Raw genomic sequence first — 17236 nt, 5'->3', positions numbered from 1 at the left:
AAAGGCTTAAAATGTATTTTAATAAGTTGATGCTGCATTACTGCTCCATTTCTCAGAAAAACTCCAAAGATATCAGGGACAAATCAAACATGGTACACCAATAAAAAAAATTGCACAGCATAACTACCTAGGATAGGCAAGGCTAAGAGTTACTGTCCAACCTTTAGCATACAGCAACCCTGTTCCCAAGATTATACTAGGCCTATCAAGAAAAGCTGTGAACAGCAACATCATAGACACAAAAGGGCCATTCCTGGGTTATCCTTACCCAAGAAAAAAGATGGAGACAACTTAACACAAGATTATTTTTAAAGATACACTAAAATGAAAACCTCTAAGAGAAAATGTCTTCCTTAGGACATGAAGGGGTAATATACGGGATACAACAGAACCGTATGTATGTTGTCTGTGACCTCCGTGGACATTTACCTGAATTCCCACCTGCAAGTGGAGCAATGGGGCTAAGGTCATTGGGGGATGTTTGTTTTTGTGGTATATGTGGCAGTGTCTCTGGGGTTGGAGGGTATAAGAATGAGAAAGTAAATAGAACAGGATAAACAAAAATGGAATGATCAAGATTAGCAGGGGAGGGGGGGTCTAACTGCATTCATTTTATCATGCCCCCCCCCCCAGGCCCTCAATCACAGGAGACTTCAGGAATGCACCACACTGAATCAATTAGTTAGACGATATACCACACAGAACTGATTTGTTAAATTTTATCACCCCTCCCTTGCCCTCAGCCTCCAGCATACTCCCTTAGAGTAGTACAGGCAAGGAAGACCTAACTATTGGGAGGAATCCCTAACACTTTTCCAGGGCAGAATTCTGGCTAGTCCAAAAAGGGTCCTTCTTTTAAGGGTTTTTGGGAAACTAGACACTGAAATTTTTATTAGTATCGGCGACGTTTGTTTGGAGCAAATTCAGCTCCAGGAGCTGCACGGTTGAATGCAGGGGGGGTTCCACCAATGGCCCCAATTCCTTCCATGGTAGCAGCCTGGCCAAAGCGTTCAGTTGTTGGTGGGGTCTTAAAGAGAAAAAGAGAGCAGTGTTACGATAGAACTATGCACCAAGGTTCTAACTCATCTGTAATGTGTCCCCTGAAGGTCATTTGCACTCAACTATTCAAAGCTTTTTTTAAATGTTTATTTTTGAGAGAGAGAGAGAGAGAGAGAGAGAGAGAGAGAGAACACAAGTAGGGGAGGTACGGGGGGCGGGGGGGAAGGACAGAGAATCCAAAGCAGGCTCTGCACTAACAACAGCAAGTTTGATACGGGGCTTGAATTCACAAACCGTGAGATGGTGACCTAAGCCAAAGTCAATGTTCAACCACCTGAGCCACCCAAGCACCCCAACTATTCAAAGCTCTTGATGTGCTAGGGGTGACTAAGCCTGTTTAGATCCCCAGTGGACATCCTTGGGGCACCTGGGTGGCTTAGTTGGTTACGGTTATGTGTCTAACACTTGGTTTCAGGTCAGGTCATTATCTCCCAGTTTGTGGGATGGAGCCCTGTGTTGGAATCTGCACCATGCAGAGCCTGCCTGGGATTTTCTCTCTCTCTCTCTCTCTCTGCCCCTCCCCTGCTCATGCACTTTCTCAAAATAAACAAACATTAAAAAATAAAGAACTCAAATAGATATCCCTGGAAAGGCTGTGTGAATTACAGACCCACCCAACTAGCCTACCCTTATCTTTTTATCCTTATTCCTATGTATTAAATAATATTACATACTGAATTCCCAGGTTGAAGAATTTCTAGCTAAGTCTTTTTCCTGAATTAAGTATATGAACAAGGCCAGGCTGTCACTCTTTGGCAAGATTAAGCCCATCCTGTCTTAAAATTCTGACACCAGGGGTGCCTGGGTGGCTCAGTCGGTTAAGCAGCCAGTCGACTTGGGCTCAGGTCATGATCTTATAGTTTGTGGGTTCGAGCTCCGCGTCAGGCCCTGTGCTGACAGCTCAGAGCCTGGAACCTGCTTCAGATTGTGTCTCCCTATCTCTCTGCCCCTCCCCTGCTCAAGCTCTGTGTCTTAAAATAAAATAAAATTCTGACACTAGAATTATTAACTCAGAATTGTATGAGCCATAAAGGCTTTTGGATTCCTATGTATTTTATGTGATTAATACCTAAACATCATTGCCTTCCATCCCAGAAAAAAAAGAAAACCATTAACTCAAGGTAGCAACTAAACAGAAGGCATTTACTTAACTCTTAGACAAAATATAGTTTGAGAATGGGTTTATTCAAATCAAGACCTTGAGATTACATTTAATGGAAAACAGTGGTCTTAAAAACTGATTATAGCAAAATTGTGGCAGACACAGGTACTGTGAAAGCAAAGTCCTTTCTCCTATCACCATTCAGAATAACTGTAAGGCTCCACAGTTTATTACCAATCCCAAGGTTCCATCTGGCATCATAGTGGCAGGTCCTGGAGGAGCTGGAGTACCAGCTGGCACTGGAGCAGGGGGCATGGCACCTCTGTTGTTTATGCCCATAGCACCTAAAGCAGAGCAGTGTGATCATTACAGGAGACAGAGATTGTCTCTGTGCAAGAGAAAACAATTCAACAAGACCTCTGAGTTAAGGACATGTTACCCCACCCAAAAATGACTCCCAGAAATGTCAGCCCCTTAATTCTGGATGATGTCAGAAGCTATATAGTTCACCAGAAATGAGACAAAAACGAGTATCAGAACCATTAACCTTGTAAGTCCTTACCTCCCATAGCCATCTGGCCCATCCGTATCTCCTGTTCTCTCTGAAAAATAGGAAATACTCAAGACAGTTCAAGACAGCTGCATTCTACCATTCACAATATACTGAGGGCACACACTAAGGGAAGCAGATAAGAGTGATTAACACATTCCAAGTACATGGAGACCAAGCTGAGGAAAACCAACATCTCCTTGCTAGTTGTGCAGTGGGCTCAAGGTTAGACCCACAAGGACACAAGTCCGAGCCCCTATTAGGAACGGGAGAGGTAAAAGCCAAGGGGAAAGATAGCTGATTTCTTCTAGGACCCCAGTATGTGCAACAACTCTAAGGACACAAGAGAACTAGTCAAGGCTGCTACAGGACTGGATAGAACCCACTGGGTGGTTGCTGAGTCTAAACAGTATACACTGGCCCCAGCTCTTCATCCAAAATTGCCTATGAGGCAAGAACTTCCCTTCAAACCTTCCTATGAATTCTTCTTTCTAAAAGAGGACTTTCATAGACTACAAAAACTGCTCAGAACCTGGAATGTTATATAGTCCCAGGGGACAATTGGTGGGTTTGCCATATCAGGACTGGCCTGGCACATCATGGGCACGTGGGAGATATACCGCATCAGGGAATGTTCCCTTGAATCCTTCCTGCTGTCGCCGCATCATTTCTTCCTGTTGCCGCCGCATCTCTTCCTCACGGCGCCTGCGCTCTTCCTCCTGCCTACAGAGTCACCAAGATATTTAGGCAGAGACACTGTAGAACTTGAGCAGATTATCTTAACAGGGACTCAGCCAAGGAGATTAAAAGCCCACTGAAAACTATCATAGCTTTCCCAAAAATTCACCATTAAATGTGTCCAGCCCCAAAGCAACCCAGATATGTCATTCAGGGGGAAAAGTTCTTTCATAAAGAGGTCTCATGAGATTGGCACTCAGCTGCTTTCCCTTTAGTGCAGCTCTGGATAACTCCTAGAACCATGGGCAGCCGAAACATTTCCCATCCAAAGGGAGAACCTGAGGAGCGGCCAGGAAATATTTGCCAAGATATTTACAAATGCACAAGGTAGGATGGTGGTAGCAAACAGGAATGAGACATTACCTTTTAAAGAGGTCAGGAAAAAAGTGAGTTAGTTACCTGAGCTCCAGTTGCTTTCGCTTTTGCACTTCTTGGTTGTGCAGCTCTTCCATCCTCCGGAGTTCTTCTTGACGCCTCATCAAATCTAGAAAAACAATAGACTAATTTAGAGTATTCTTCATTCTCCTCATACAGACCCAATAAATTCACATAAAGATCCAGAAATAAAGAGGATTTAAAATTCCTGAATTGTCATCTGAGCTATCCAGATTCCAAAAATGAAGTCAAATCTAGGATTTCCTTCTCCATAGAATCCAGTATTCTCTGCCACATCTCCAAGCTCATTTGCCTACCAAGATCAACAAAACACTTCAGAGAATAAAAGCAGAGGTTTAGGCCTTTTTCTACTGAATGATACAAAGACCTGCCTTAAAAAAAGCCATTTTGTTCTTGTTCTACGTTTAAAACTTACAAGCCTATACTCACCTTGTCTCATTAGCATGACTTGGTGCTCATGGCGAGCAGCCTCCATCTCCATTTCCAGTTTCTCACGAGCTTCCTTGATGTTGCGGTCCACTTGGTCCTGCTGCTGCTTCTCCATCTCAATGAGTGCCTTCCAGCGCATGGCATACTCATACTCAAAGGAGCCAGGCTGTGCAAATCTGGGTGGCTGTTCTCGCTCCCTATAGATAAAGTTCCTGCGCTATTAAAACTTTGTCAAAGATTCCCCCAACTAAGCACTACAATCCTCCAGAAAGCCAAGATTATGGCTACCAGTGAATACATATAGTAAAGACCTGCCTCTTTTATACATCCCTTTACAAGCTTCCTTAAGAATAGACAAACACCTAACAGGGAACTGATAGGACCACATACTTATGAAATTGCTGGTTCTTTATAACCAGCTTCTCTGGAAGTCCCTCTTCATCATCCAACTGGTCCATGGGCTCCACAGTCACAGGCCGAGGAAATCTGGGAGAAAGTAAGTTCAACGTTAATCAAATTATACCCTATACCAGGCTTTCTCTCTATACCTGTCACTGGCACAACAACCAGTTAGGGGTCAGGACTGCACAATTAAACATATTTCTGAAGGGGTTTTTACACCCAATTAACCAATGTCTTTGGATGGCATATGGAATGTGGGGTTGAAAGGATGGAGTCAAGCTTAGATCTCTGAATATAACCTTAAAGAAGATGTTCAAAGTAAATAGGATACTTAAGTACAGTCTAAATATCCAGTATCTAGAGAACACCAGGCAATCACTTGGCGTAAACACACGTACATTTGTTTTCCATGCACAAAACAACTTTTCAGAGTTATTTTTTATTAATGCTTGGTTTTTTTCTAATGTTATATTTGAGAGAGACAGAGAGAGAGCAGGGGAGGTGCAGAGAAACAGAGACAGAATCTAAAGCAGGCTCCAGGCTCCAAGCTGTGAGCACAGAGCCCGATGCGGGGTTCGAACCCACAAGCAGTGAGATCATGACCTGAGCCGAAGTCAGACACTTAACCGAGCCACCTGGGTACCCCAACTTTTCAGAGTTCTAAGACTTCAAGGTAAGGGGAGATTTAACACTAATTAGATAAAAACCTACTTAAAGACTCAAAGTTTTTTTTTAACGTCTTTGAGAGAGAGGCAGACAGCCAGTGGGGGAGAGGCAGAGAGAGACACAGAATCTAAAGCAGGCTCCAGGCTCTGAGCTATCATCATAGAGCCCGATGTAGGGCTCAAACCCATGGACTGTGAGATCATGACCTGAGCCTAAATCAAGAGTCAGACGCTTAACTGACTGAGCCACCCAGGCACCCCTGAAAGGTTTCCTAATCCTCATACTACTTTTATTAATTTTACCCTGAAAACCCTACTAGAGAGCTGAATTAGTATCGAAAGTCTTTTTTAAATTTTTTTTTATGGTTTTTATTTATTTTTGCGAGACAGAGACAGCACGAGCAGGGGAAGGTCAGAGAGAGAGGGAGATACAGAATCCGAAGCAGGCTCCAGGTTCTGAGCTAGCTGTAGCACAGAGCCTGAAACAGGGCTCAAACCCACAAACCATGAGATCATGACCTGAGCCGAAGCCAGACAGTTAACCGACTGAGCCACCTAGGCGTCCTGTATCCAAAGTCTTTAAGTGACCACAAGAAAATGGCTCCTAGAGGCTAACTCTCCACACCACTGAAAGAAATAGCAATCTAAGTTCTATTTTTTTTTTCTTAAAATTTTTATGTGTTTTATTTGTTTTTGAGACACAGCGTGAGCAGGGAAGGGGCAGAGAGAGAGGGAGACAGAATCTGCAGCAGGATCCAGGCTCTGAGCTAGCTGTTAGCATAGAGCCCAATGCGGGGCTTGAATCCACGAACTGTGAGATCATGACCTGAGCCAAAGTCGGACGCTTAACCGACTGAGCCACCCAGGCGCCCCCTAAGTTCTATTTCTAAAAGCAACTCCTACTTACGTGGTTAACAGGAAGGAGCCTTCACTGCACCTGTCCAGAGCTTTACGAGCAGCTGGCTTCCCTGAGAATTCAACAATGCCTTTTCCTGAGGGCCTTCCTCGATCATCCACAATGACTACAGCCCTTTCCACTTGACCAAACACAGAAAAGGCTTCCTCCAGCAATTCATTGGAAACATACTGAGGAAGGTTTCGGACCGTGAGCGATGCACTATGGCAGGCAAAGCGCACGCGCAGCTGCTTTCCACGAAGTGGCATGTTGTCCAGCTCTACTTTGGCAATCTCTGCTAGGGTTCGCGTTTCCTAGGAAGCAGACAGAAGTCAGAATAACTAAGTCTGACAAAGACCACACACATGGCCATCGAGAGTCTAAAGTAGCATAGCTCAATACAAAATGTCTCCCCCCAAAATCTTGATTACACACATATAAAGAAAACTTGATAGTACTGAAAGAACAGAAATACGTTTCAGATAAATCTTTGGATGATAAATAGATAAACCTAATTGTTCTGATAGCCTTGCAATAAATCAAGTGGGAATTCTAGAAGTAAATACTTACATGGTCATCAGTATCACAGGTTATTCTCCCAAGTGGTAATGGACAATGACCAGCCTAAAACCTATTCTTAAAATATAGTAGCCAGAATTATTTCAATTTTTTTTACCTTAAAAATTTTTTTTAATAGTTTATTTATTTTTTAGACAGAGAGAGACAGAGCATGATTGGGGAGGGCCAGAGAGAGGGGGAGACACAGAATCTGAAATAGGCTCCAGGCTCTGAGCTGTCAGCACAGAACCCGATGAAGGGCTCCAACCATGAACCCTGAGATCATGACCTGAGCCAAAGTCGGACGCTTAACCAACTGAGCCACCCAGGCGCCCCGAATTATTTTAATTTCAACTAGCTACATACAAGTTTAATGAGAATCATGTATGCCCTCTACAAGACCTCTTTAGAACCACAAACCCTCTCATATTGCTAAAGAGGAACCTTGAGCCCCAGAGAAACTTGGGACTTGCCCATATAATCTTGTTAGTGGTATGTCTGGAATGAAAACTAGTTCTGACCACCACATCTAGTAAACTTGCTAGCATATCATGTTCCTTGGTTATGTAGATAAGGTCTAGAAAAGTTTTTCCCCCCATATACTTAAACATGTTTCCTAATCCAGTCAGATTTTATGAAAAAGATCTACACTTAAAAATGGCTACAATAATGTGTTTTAGCACAACTCAAAAGATACAAATAAAATGGTCCCCTCATGATTTTAGAAGCCATGTATAAGAACTTTTCAAAGAAATTACATAAATCTTAATTACTACTAAGATAAAATAAACTATGAGTTGATAATTATTGAAGCTGGGCATTAAGTATGTACAGGTTCGGGGCGCCTGGGTGGCTCAGTCAGTTAAGCCTCCGACTTCGGCTCAGGTCAGATCTCACGTTCGTTCGTGGGTTCGAGCCCCGCGTCAGGCTCTGTGCTGACAGCTAGCTCAGAGCCTGGAGCCTGCTTCCAGTTCTGTGTCTCCTTCTCTCTCTGCCCCTCCCCCTCTCATGCTCTGTCTCTCTCTGTCTCAAAAATAAATAAAACATTAAAAAAAATTTTAAAAAAAAGTATGTACAGGTTCATATACTACTCTGTCTACATCTCTAAGTTTGAAATTTACCAATTAAAACAAAAAGTTCCAATGGGCATACTTTAGTTTTAGTGTCCAAGGCAAATAAATCTATGTTGTCCTTGAAACAAAACAAAAACCTAAGAGGAAAAATAAAAACAAAATCTGCATTTTCTGCCCTGTGCTACCAACTACAATTATAAACATTTTATAAACAGACCATCTGATTGTTTCCAATTTTCCAAGTCCATCGTTCCCCAGTTTCCCCACCTTTCAGAGCACACATTCTAAAAACCCATGGTTACTCACCAAGCGGATAAAGCCAAAGCCCTTATCCTTGTGAATGAAGACTTCGCCTGCCTTCCCATATTTCTCAAATAGTTTCCTCATCTCCTCCTCAGTGATGTCAGGAGGAAGATTGCCCACAAAGAGCCGGCTACGTTGGGTGAAGGTCTTCTCTCCTGGTTTCCTGAAGTTCTTCAGGTCAATCGTCAAGCCTTCATCTGAAAGAAGAGAGTCACTCAAAAGATTGGACAAAGAGATCTAAAGTCACATTCTCAGAACTACAACTGCTCCCAGATTACAAAATCTAATTGCTGTAGAGAAGTCAAACACCATTTCCCAATGTAATCTATCCACTAACCACTTATCAGTAAATTGCACCTTAAAATGTGAAAGCAGTATGCAGGTATCTGAGAGGACTGACTTCTCAATAGCAGTACTATAGGCCAGGAGCCACCCAGACTAAGTCAGAGACAGAAAGACAATACTCCTGTATTGGTCAAAGGGAAAATTAAGCAAGTCAAGGAGACTTATGTCAGAAGGGATCGGCTTTCTAAATTTAAAACATAATTGCTCCATTTTCCCAATCTCTCACCAATCTTCACAACCTTAACAGTTCCCATTCTTTCATGCTTAGGTTAATGGAACAAAAGGAAATAAGTTAGGAAACAGTATTTTTTATAGGGATCTCTGGAAATAAAAGAGGGTTGAAGTTGGTTCTAGTTTTAGAGGCATACAATAGGTGCTCAAAGTTTGCTGAATGAATGGTCATGTGCCTTTAAAGAATGTTTACTCTGATTAAAAATGGACTGGTACAGGCCCCAGGCTAAAAGTATAACACTCAATATCAGACTTCTATTCCACCTATCCTATATTTTCCTGTATTTTCTAACTACCAGTCATCTGATGATTACCTCTAAGAACCAAACTCCGAGGTAAAACACAAACACGTCTGTTTAGCAGTAGACTATGCCAACATGGCACAGCAACTTGTACTCATCTGCTATCCAACATGTCTGCTCCTCGTTTCAGAGAATCACCCTTCTCTAGGCTAAGAAGTGTTAGGAGGTCAACAGGAAAAACAAAGGTGTGCCACAAAGGCATATTCTTATAGTCTCAAGACACTAATCTAAAACTACCCTCTTACAAAGGTGAACTCACTTTGGCTGCTGGCTTGTTGCCCATTTGCAGGGATCGGTGGCGGGGGCGGCTGCTGCTGTTGCTGCTGGTGGTGCTGCTGGTGGTGATGCTGATGATGCTTCCTTGGAGTATGGTTTTGCTTCTCCAAGTTAAAGGTTTTATTGCTCTGCATTTTTGCACCCTAAAAGGAAAATGTGGACTGTCAAATATGTTCAGGGCTTATCAGTCACCATCCTGATGACTTACCTGTCACGAATCATCTCTGATGTCCTGACTTTTGCCAGATTCAAACCACCACGTATTTTGAACAAATATGGCAAAGGAGTACCATTCAAAAATCTAAAATCAACCAGACATCAGCAGTTATGTTGCACACAGAAACTAGACAAATACTAAATGAGAACAGCTTGCATGAGAGTAACTTGAAGAAACTTCCAGTTCACGAATTCTATGCATTAATTGGTAGCTACTTTCCTCAAAGAAACCACCACCTAAATAATGGCTGGATCATAATATTAAAACACAACTGAAATAGATTCTAGTTACCACAAGGACAAAAACTGGTAGTAAATCTTGTTCTCCAGCACTCTGCACAGTCCTAGCCTATAGTACCTATTGTGGAATGAAGAGCAAAAAAGTATGAACTGTGGAGTTAGACAGACTTAGATTTGAAGCATGGTCCTAATACTTAACAGGTATGTACTACTTAGTAAATTACTTCTGCACAAATTCCTTAAGCTGTTATAAGGGGAATAATAAAAATACCTACCTCTCTCTCTTTTTTAAAATTTTTTAATTTATTTTTGATACAGAAGAGACACAGCATGAGAGGGGGATGGTCAGAGAGAGGGAGACACAGAATATGAAACAGGCTCCAGGCTCTGAGCTAGCTGTCAGCACAGACCCTGACACGGGGCTCGAACCCACGAACGTGAGATTTGACCTGAGCCGAAGTCGGAGGCTTAACCGACTGAGCCACCCAGGCGCCCCAATACCTACCTCTCAAGATGGCTAGGAGGATCATAAACACTAGTTCAGTACTGGGATCTTGTAAGCACTCAGTAAATATTGTTATTAATCACAGTAGAAAGATAAATAACTATTAAAGCAATGAAAACAATACAAAAAGATGAATATACAGCTCTAATTTTAAATCATCTAAAAATCAACAGAAGATAAAAAGAAAACAAAATGAAAATTCCTGGTACAATCCAGATTGAATTCAAAAAGTTGGTTTTAAAATGGAAATTTTCTAACTCATCTGATTAACAAGCTGAGGACCATCTTCCTCATTCAAGGACAGTTCTCCAGATAAAAGGAAAAAGCCAATCCCAAATCCTTTCCCCTAAACCCAAGATATTCTAGTCAGAGTTTAACTGAAGGAAAGATGTGGAGAAGGACCTTTTCATGAATACTTATTGTTTCCACTATGAATCCTTTAAAATAAAGAAAATTATATTTCTCAAAGAAAATGTGACCATGTCTTGATAACTATTGATTCTGGATGATGGGTACATGACAACACTTTTATGTGTATAAAAACTTGCCTGAAACATTTCATATCATACCCCACCAAAACTAAGAATAACATAATTATGAAATTCTATATCCACAAATTGTTTTATAAGTAATAATAGGAGCTAACAAGATGTTAGGGCATCTGGGTGGCTCAGTCGGTTAAGTGTCCAACGTCAGCTCAGGTCATGGTCTCAGTTTGTGAGTTCAAGCCCCACAATGGGCCCTCTGTCATCAGCACACAGCCATCTTTGGATACTGTCTCCCTGTATCCCTGCCCCTCCCCTGCTCTCTCTCTTTCAATAATAAACAAACATTTAAATAAAGAAGATCAAGATGTTAATATTCTGTAACTTAGGAAATTCTACTCCTAGAAATTTATCCTAAGAATATAATTTTAAAATTTAAAAACCACATCCATAAAATAGTCACTATAATGATACCTTATAGTAAAAAAAATGACTTAAAATACCCAAAATTTAAAAAAATATCCAAAATTAGAGGTACAGTTTTTAGTAAATTATGGTACATCTATTCAATGAATTGAATAGCATTAAAAATTGTGAAGACTATGTAAATATTAAAATGTTTGCTTTAAAAAAGAGGAAGAGGATTTCCCCCCCCCCACCCAAAAACACAAGAATGAGAAACCTGGGTAGCTCTTAATTTCAGCTCAGGTCATAATCCCAGGTAGTCGGATCAAGCCCCACATCGGGGTGCATGCTTTGAGTGGAGCCTGTTTGGGATTCTTAATCTTACTTAGGATTCTCACTCTTTCTCACTCTCTCTCCCTCTGCCCCTACTCCTGGCTCCCACTCTCTAAAATAAAATAAATAAATAAAATTTAAAAATGCATGAATGTAGACAACGAACAGAAGCCAAGCAAAAATGAAAACTGTCTTGTTTACAGGTAATTGGCTAGTTTTGATATATATATTTATATTTTATTAACTCACCCAACAAATATTCACTGAATGCTTACTATTTGCTAGGCACTATTATAGGTGCTTGGGATGAAATCATTTAATAAAGCAAAGATTCTTGATTCCAATTGTGTTTACCTTCTAGTAAGACAAAATACACATAACAATAATACAGTACTTAATAAAAAATAAGTGCTACTGGAAAATAAAGAAAATTGAGGAGGAGGAGTAGATAGGGAGTAAAAGGGTTAAGACTGCAGGTGCCTGGGTGGTCAGTCAGTTAAGTGTCTGACTCTAGATCTTGGATCAGGTCATGAACTCACAGTCCAGAGATTGAGCCCTTGGGCAGGCTCTGCCCAATAGGATAGAACCTGCTTAGGATTCTCTCTCACCATCTCTCTGCCCCTCCCGTTTGCCTGCAAGAGTACGGAACTCTCCCTCTCTCGATAAGTAAACATTTAAAAAAGAGTAAGTAAGGCTGCAATTTTATTTGTTTTTTGAAAGTTTATTTACTTTGAAAGAGAGATAGCGAGCTAGGGAAGGGCAGAGAGAGAGAGGGAGAGAGAGAGGGAGAGAGGGAGAGAGAGAGGGAGGGAGAGAAAACCAAAGCAGGTTCCCCACTGCCGGTGGCTCAAACTCACCAACCGTGAGATCATGACCTGAGCCGAAATCTAGAGTTGGGCACTTAACCGGGTTAACTGAGCCACCCAGGCACCTCTAAACTGCAATTTTAAATAGAGCTGAGGGAAGTCTAACTGTAAAGTTGACATCTGGCCAAGACTTGAATCTTATACCCTTTCATCAATCTTATGTTTCTCATTAATAAGGCATCTATTACAAATATAACTTTAATATAGAAAACTTAAAAGTAAAAAAATTAAAATCTAAAGACCCACCACTAGAAAATAGTCAACACTCACACTTCCAGTCATTGATTCATACATTTGTATGTATGTATATTTGCATATTATAGGCTATTTTATAACCTGCCTTTTCTACTTTGACGATAAATAGCTTTATGTCACTAAATCTTCTACATTAATTTTTTAAATTTTATTTTTTTGAGAGAGAGACACAAAGACAGAGTGGGAGCAGGTTAAGGGGCAGAGAGAGAGAGAGAGAGAGAGAGAGAGAGAGAGAGAGAGAGAGAGAGAGAGAGAGAGAGAGAGAGAGAGAGACAGACCCCCAGAATAAGAGGCAGGCTCCAGGCTCCAGACCTCATGCTGTTGGCACAGAGGCCAACGTGGAGCATAAACACATGAACTGTGAGATCATGACCAGAGCCGAAGTTGGATACTTAACTGACTGAGCCATGCAGGCGCCCCCAAATCTTATACATTAATTTTTAATGGACACAGTATTTAGACATCAACCAAGTACCTACTGTGTTGGACACCTGGGTTATGCCTAGTTTTTCACCATTACATATAAACCATGTTCACAGTTAAATCTTGGAGCGCATCTATGAGTGTATGTTCCTCCCACAATTTTGATTTTTCCTTATTTACTTTCCAAAACGTATATTATCATTTCAGTATAATGCAGTTATAACACACCACTGTATGTTCAGTTTTTCTTCACTTTTACTGTGTCAGTATAATTAACAGCTATACAAAGTCCATGTGGATAAACACTAGTTTACTAAACTATCCCCTACTATGAGACATTTAGGTTGTTTTCAGCTTTTTCCTATTATAATGCTAAGGTAAATATCTTCTTGCTTATTACTATTTTAAATTATTTCCTTCTAATAAATTCTTAAAATTAGAATTGAAGCTATCTTTGTTACACTTACCACATAGTACAGCATGATTTCCTCTAAAAAAGGGAAATCATGTTTGTAAAAACAGTAAAGTATAACATACAAAATTTATAAAGTCTACTCCAGCAACAGTTGGAAATGGGGTTAGGTGGGCATTAGAATCAGATCTCTAACTATTTGAATCCAGCTATTAAACACCTCCCCCTTCCCCTGACTCCAAATTGGCATGTAGCAGAAACCGGAGTTATCTTCAGTCATTTCTCCAACTAGGTCTTCTTACCTTCTTAGTCCTGGCTAGGATCCAAGGAACCTGTTTTGTTTCCTCCAGTCTTTAGCTTAGGAGTTAGTGGCCCCAACCTCAGTATCTTGCATCCCATTCGGAAATCCACAATTTATACTGACACATTAATAAAAATCCTCATACAGATCCATTCAAAACTGAAATATTAAAAACTCTATTTATATCCTAACCAAACCTCCCCACTCCATTTCATAAAGGCCATTTTACAACTTCTTACTACCCTCCTTGAGGATAAAATGTTCTAAACCATGTAAGATAACTTCAAGGGAGGTTACTTTTGGTTTTAGAAAGTGGAAACTGGTAGCAGAGATGATAATACCAGCTATTTACCAACCATTATATGCCAGACACTCTGCCAAGTCTGCATTATTTCACCTAATGCTCAAAACTATTATTCTCCCAGATAAGAAAACTGATGCCCATCTAAGGTCACCCAAATGTGGAGCAAGGAGTGGAACTCACATCTATTTAACTCTAAAGCTCATTCTCAGCACTATGCTGCAAGCTTAGTAATCAAAGCTTGATTTCAAAGTTTAGGGTGCAATAAACTGACGAGCCACATCACCTAGCTTCTGAGCCTCAGTTTACCCACCTATAAAAGGGGGTAACAACAGCAACCTCAAAAGGCTAGTTACTTTAAGGACTAAAATGAGGTCCTATACACAGAAAGCACTTGTTCCTGCTGGGAACCACTATCCCTATTCCTACATTTGATTGGTGCTCTACTTAGACAAATGTTATCAATTTACATACTTCCTCCTCTCTTTTGAGTTCCAGGAAAAATCATTTTTTTACAACCAAACTGCCTACCTTAGTGTTTTTGAATAAATGTCTCCACATTGCTAATCTTTATCATTTTTCCTCCAATTTCTTGTTTCCCAAGAAAGCATTCAATGGTGAAGACTAAATAATAGTGTATAAATCACTTTAAAACAGTGCTCAGAAAGTACCAAGTACTCAGTTAAGTCCTATCCCTATCACTTATTTCTGGTGATGACCACCAACAGAATTTGGAAATAAGGCAGAAATCTCTTGTGAGCAATAAATTCACTGCCCTCTAACCACTGGGCCTCTGAGAACTAAGCACAAAGATCAGCATCAAGGATTTGTCTACTTACCTGTCCTAATGACTAACCCAGATGAAGGACTTTTGAGAGAGAATATGTACTGCTGATTTAGAAAAGACTGGGCCTATTGGACATAGTACAGTTGCAGAAAGGTGGTACAGGACCAAACATTATACCACACGCACTTGAAATCTATTTTCAAGAAAAGGATCAACTTTTTAAGTGGAAACAGTGTAGGGGGGGCACTGGTAAAAATGTACCGACCTAGATGGCTGTATGGATATGGACTTGCCTGAAAGCTGTATAACGTACTGTCAATGGTAAGCTACTTTTCTAAGTTTCTAGGATTTCCCATTTATTAACAAGGAAGTTGGGCAAAAACACAGTATAAATCTAACCAGGGCTCCCTACGAGCGTTGCCAGATTTACCATATAAACATACACACTGTACAGTTAAATTTGAATTTCAGATGAAAAAAATGACCTTTTAGTATTTAAGTCCCAAGCAACGTACACTAAAAAGAACTTGTTGTCTATGTGAAATCCAAATGTAACGGGGCGTCCTGTATTTTAGTTGGCAACCCTACCCTCTACACCGACCTCAACTTCGGATGAAGATAACAAAGTGCCTCGCAAGTCCTCTCTAATCTCAATTTCTTCGTTAAAAACACAAAGGAAGGTTTCAGAGGACAGGTTTCCCCAAGGGGAAAATACCCAGTAGGAAATCCATAAAATTAATTTTCATTTAAAAAAGTGATGCTGTAAATAGGCCGAGTAGCAGGCAACAAGACTTAAAAAAGAAAAGGCGGGGGGGAACCTGATTAGGAAAGCCACGGGGTCTGGACTAGCAGATGAACTTCTCCGCTTACGAGTTTTGACAAAGAAACATCGCGGGCGGGGAGGCCCTTCTCATTCTGAATTAACAGCCTCGCGAGGCGGAGAGGAGGAGCGCCTGCAAAGCGCCTCCTCCTCCAGCCGCGACTTCAGGGCTCTCGGATAATAGACACCCTGAGGCCCAGGCCGGGTAAAGGGCCGGGGAACTTACTAGCAGGGCTCAGATTCGAGGACGAGTCGCATAAAGAAACGGGCGGGAAAGGTGACGGGAGCCGGTCAAAGGAGAAAGCAAGACACGCTGAAAGCGACGGGGCCCCGCGGGTGGGCTGAGGAGGCCGTGTGGCGGCGGGGACAAGGCCTCAAGGGGCCTTGGAAGGAACGGCCAACCTCCCTCCAAAGCCAGCCTCGCCCTAGCCTCCTGTCGCGAAAAATCCTACTCCCCACCCAAAGAAAAACTAAGTCGTCCCAAAACTCACCCTCTACCGACTGTTCTCTCCTCAGAGTAACGGCGACGCTACACGGCCTCTACCGTCCCGAGAAAAGAGCGCGCGATCGCCGGAAACGAGACGACGGACCTCGGTGCCTCCCAAGGGGTACACAGTGGTGCTCTTCATTGGTTATGGGACTTGCCAATCAAGGCTTATCTCCAGAGGCGGAATCCGTTTTCCGCCATTTATTCAATCCTATTGGCTACCGAATGCGAAAGATTTGAGTTCGTGTGAACGACAGATGGGGGACAAAGAGCGAGGCTGTCTACTTACTTCGCATGCGCAAACTGCCGACTGCTTCCCGACGGAAAAGGAAGGGGGATGGGGATAAAGAGGTAGGGAGAGGGATGGAAGGTCGGAAGGAGAGACATAAGCGGACTAACGGAAGGGCTGAAAGACCAAGTGATGGGAGCGGCAAAGGAAAGGGGGAAAAAGGAGAAGAAAGTGGAAAGAGAAGGGGGAGAAAATGTGCGCGTAGGCGTGCTCTGAGAAATCCTGCACTGCGCCTGTGCAGGAAGAGTAACAATGTCATTGTATTCAGCGTGGTAGATCTAGCCGTTTCCTTCTGAAAAAATGCCCCGCCATGTTTCTTTTTTCACACTTCCTCTTTAGGGCTTGCACTCCGACACTCCAACTTAATTAGATTTCTAGGTTCTGCTGCCAGGTCTGCTCGTGAAGCCCAACTGAAACAGTCTTCACTATGGTTGTGGTTCTGGTTCTGTAAAGGGATGGGGGAGAGGACGGGGGATTGATACTTTAGTCTCTGTAATTACGCATAACTGTAACCAGCACCTATTTCCATGGTAACCAGTGAACCCAGCAGTCCAAACACCACTATTGTTCCTGCAATTTACAGAGATTCAACAGGTGTACTCATTGCCTATACAAGTATAGACTGATTATACATTCCCTAGGATGCCAATCAGGTAGGAACTTTTCGTTTTTCAGTAATCAAGTTAATCAAGAGCTACAAGGCTCAACTGATCGGGGTTTGCAGTTCCTTCTCACTAGTTAACTAATTCACACTCACGGTTTCAGTGTGCCAAACCTGGCGCCACCT

At 41.8% G+C, this 17236-nt stretch overlaps 1 protein-coding gene across 2 annotated transcripts; it reads right to left on the bottom strand.

Annotated features, from left to right (window-relative positions):
- On the bottom strand, window positions 1–16614 carry NONO (non-POU domain containing octamer binding). Of its 2 annotated transcripts, none has more exons than XM_029931089.1 (11): window positions 16450–16614; window positions 9308–9467; window positions 8174–8367; window positions 6249–6550; window positions 4665–4760; window positions 4275–4471; window positions 3849–3933; window positions 3332–3434; window positions 2724–2763; window positions 2396–2505; window positions 1–1027 (listed from the first exon to the last, which is right to left on the bottom strand). In XM_029931089.1, exons 2-11 carry the CDS (start codon window positions 9456–9458, stop codon window positions 893–895), a joined length of 1413 nt encoding a protein of 470 aa, XP_029786949.1. In that variant the 5' UTR covers window positions 9459–9467; window positions 16450–16614; the 3' UTR covers window positions 1–892. The 2 variants fall into 2 exon arrangements, with proteins under 2 accessions (XP_029786949.1, XP_029786948.1); XM_029931088.1 differs by lacking the exon at window positions 16450–16614 and adding an exon at window positions 16165–16361.
- Window positions 16615–17236: the final 622 nt, after the last annotated feature.

The sequence above is a fragment of the Suricata suricatta genome, chromosome X (assembly GCF_006229205.1).
Source record: "Suricata suricatta isolate VVHF042 chromosome X, meerkat_22Aug2017_6uvM2_HiC, whole genome shotgun sequence".
Taxonomy (NCBI): domain Eukaryota; kingdom Metazoa; phylum Chordata; class Mammalia; order Carnivora; family Herpestidae; genus Suricata; species Suricata suricatta.
The sequence above is the reverse complement of the archived record's forward strand: the minus strand, read 5'-3'. Positions and strand labels throughout refer to the sequence as shown.

Excerpts from the sequence above, each read along its gene's own strand:
- NONO (XM_029931089.1), bottom strand. The coding sequence starts at position 9,458 with ATGCAGAGCAATAAAACCTTTAACTTGGAGAAGCAAAACCATACTCCA. Across the intron at positions 4,472-4,664 it reads AAGAACCAGCAATTTCATAA|GGAGCGAGAACAGCCACCCA; the intron begins GTATGTGGTCCT and ends CTTTATCTATAG. Across the intron at positions 3,934-4,274 it reads AGTCATGCTAATGAGACAAG|ATTTGATGAGGCGTCAAGAA; the intron begins GTGAGTATAGGC and ends TTGTTTTTCTAG.